General features: G+C 49.5%; 1 protein-coding gene across 1 annotated transcript; it reads left to right on the forward strand.

The window, feature by feature from the left end:
- Window positions 1-416: 416 nt before the first annotated feature.
- LOC309684168 (olfactory receptor 14J1-like) lies at window positions 417-1,337 on the forward strand (the record flags this gene model as incomplete). Its single annotated transcript, XM_082500118.1, has 1 exon — window positions 417-1,337. One exon carries the CDS (start codon window positions 417-419, stop codon window positions 1,335-1,337), a length of 921 nt encoding a protein of 306 aa, XP_082356244.1.
- Window positions 1,338-2,182: the final 845 nt, after the last annotated feature.

Genomic DNA, 2,182 nt, shown 5'->3' on the forward strand with positions numbered 1-2,182 from the left:
CACAAAAGCCCTTTCATTTTTTTTTTTCTTCAAGTACATTTTTAGGGGGTCGTTTGTCCCATGGAGATAGGTGTAAGCAGGAGTACCTGCGTGGTGACCAGCAGGACACTGGTGGGCAGAGCAGCTCTCCTGAATCTGCACTAAGGCACAGAGAGCCTTTTTGTCCCTCTGGGCTCACCAGTGTTCAGGCTAAAAGCACTGGGAAAGAGGAGTATTTCTGCCCCTTCAAAGGAAGTGCCCTCAGCAGCACAAACCTGATCGCACTAAAAGGAGCTGAATGAAAGTATGACAAAGAAAGAGAAATCAATGTGGAGGGATTTTTTTGTGAAATATCATAGGATTGTCTCAGAGAAGTCTGCCGTATATTGTCAATGTGTTCTCCTCTTTCAACAGTGGCCCATGCTCACACTGAATAAATGTTCAACAGCAGCTCCATCACCCACTTTCTCCTCCTGGCATTCGCAGATACACGGGAGCTGCAGCTCTTGACCTTCTGGCTCTTCCTGGGCATCTACCTGGCTGCCCTCCTGGGAAACGGCCTCATCATCACCGCCATCGCCTGCGACCACCGCCTCCACACCCCCATGTACTTCTTCCTCCTAAACCTCTCTCTTCTTGACCTGGGCTCCGTCTCCACCACTCTCCCCAAAGCCATGGCCAATTCCCTCTGGGACAGCAGGGCCATCTCCTATGCAGCATGTGCTGCACAGGTCTTCTTTTTCTTATTCTTTGCTACAGCAGAGTTTTCTCTTCTCACTGTCATGGCCTATGACCGCTACATTGCCATCTGCCACCCCCTGCACTACGGGACCCTCCTGGGCAGCAGAGCTTGTGTCCACATGGCAGCAGCTGTCTGGGGCAGTGGGTTTCTCTATTCTCTCCTGCACACGGCCAATACACTTTCACTGCCCCTCTGCCAGGGCAATGCCCTGGACCAGTTCTTCTGTGAAATTCCACAGATCCTCAAGCTCTCCTGCTCACATTCAGACTACCTCAGGGAAGTTGGGTTTCTTGTGTTTGGTAGTTGTTTAGCATTTGCGTGCTTTATTTTCATTGTGCTGTCCTATGTGCAGATCTTGAGGGCTGTGCTGAGGATCCCCTCGGAGCAGGGACGGCACAAAGCCTTTTCCATGTGCCTCCCTCACCTGGCCGTGGTCTCCCTGTTTGTCAGCACTGCCTTATTTGCCTACCTGAAGCCCCCTTCTATCTCCTATCCAATTCTCAATCTTATGGTTGCAGTGCTGTATTCAGTGATTCCTCCATCAGTGAACCCCCTCATTTACAGCATGAGGAACCAGGACCTGAAGGATGCCCTCTGGAAATTGATAACCAGATGATTTTCAGAAGCACTTAACTTTCTTCTTCTGTGAAGAAGAACTCATTCTAGGTCATGCTGATCTTTTGTGGTTTTTTTTTGTTTGTTTTGTTTTGTTTTGTTTTTAAAGTTTATGTGTTGTCTTTGGGTTTTTTTGCCTTTTTGTACTTTTTATAATATTGTCCAGAATATTTTTTTTTCTTTTTATATTTCTAACTAAGCACCTTTCAGACTTAGTGAGATTCACAGACTGTGTAAATGAGCATTCATGCTCTCATAGAATCATAGGATTGGAAGGGACCTCTGGAGATCATCTAGTCCAACCCCCCTGCCAGAGCGGGGAAACCATGGAGCGCTCCATGTTCAAAGAAATAAAAATCTTCCAGCAACTTGTTTGCCCAAGATCATTTCTTTTGAGGCCTTCTCTGGAGCAGCAGAGCAGTGCCTGTGTGCAGAGCTGGAGGGGAGAGTCCCAGCACAGAAGCACTGCCAGGGAGCACCAGCCTTGGTCTTGCCAGAGCTGCTCTCTTGCCACTTCCACGCTCTCCTCCGGAGCCCTTGCCTTGCTGTAAGGCTGAGTGCTCGGGCAGCTCCTAGTCCTGCTGTGTGGCAGCCCTGTGAGCACAGGAGGGACAGGCACTGAGCGCTGCTCTGACAGAGCTGGCCTCCCTAACAGCACCTCCAGCGTACCAGGGGGTCTCCTCAGGGCAGGGCCTGAAGGCTTAGGTCTTCTTCCAAAGTTATTCTCAAGAATATTCCCAAGAATGTGCATCTGAAAAGAAAACACCAATGTTCAGCATAACTATGTGGGTTTTCAGGGCGGAGGCAAGCAGCAGTGTGCTCCCACAGCCAGGACTCCTGGGAAAG

This window comes from Vanellus vanellus, assembly GCF_965231255.1.
Source record: "Vanellus vanellus genome assembly, contig: HAP1_SCAFFOLD_248, whole genome shotgun sequence".
In the NCBI taxonomy this organism is placed as follows: Eukaryota; Metazoa; Chordata; class Aves; order Charadriiformes; family Charadriidae; genus Vanellus; species Vanellus vanellus.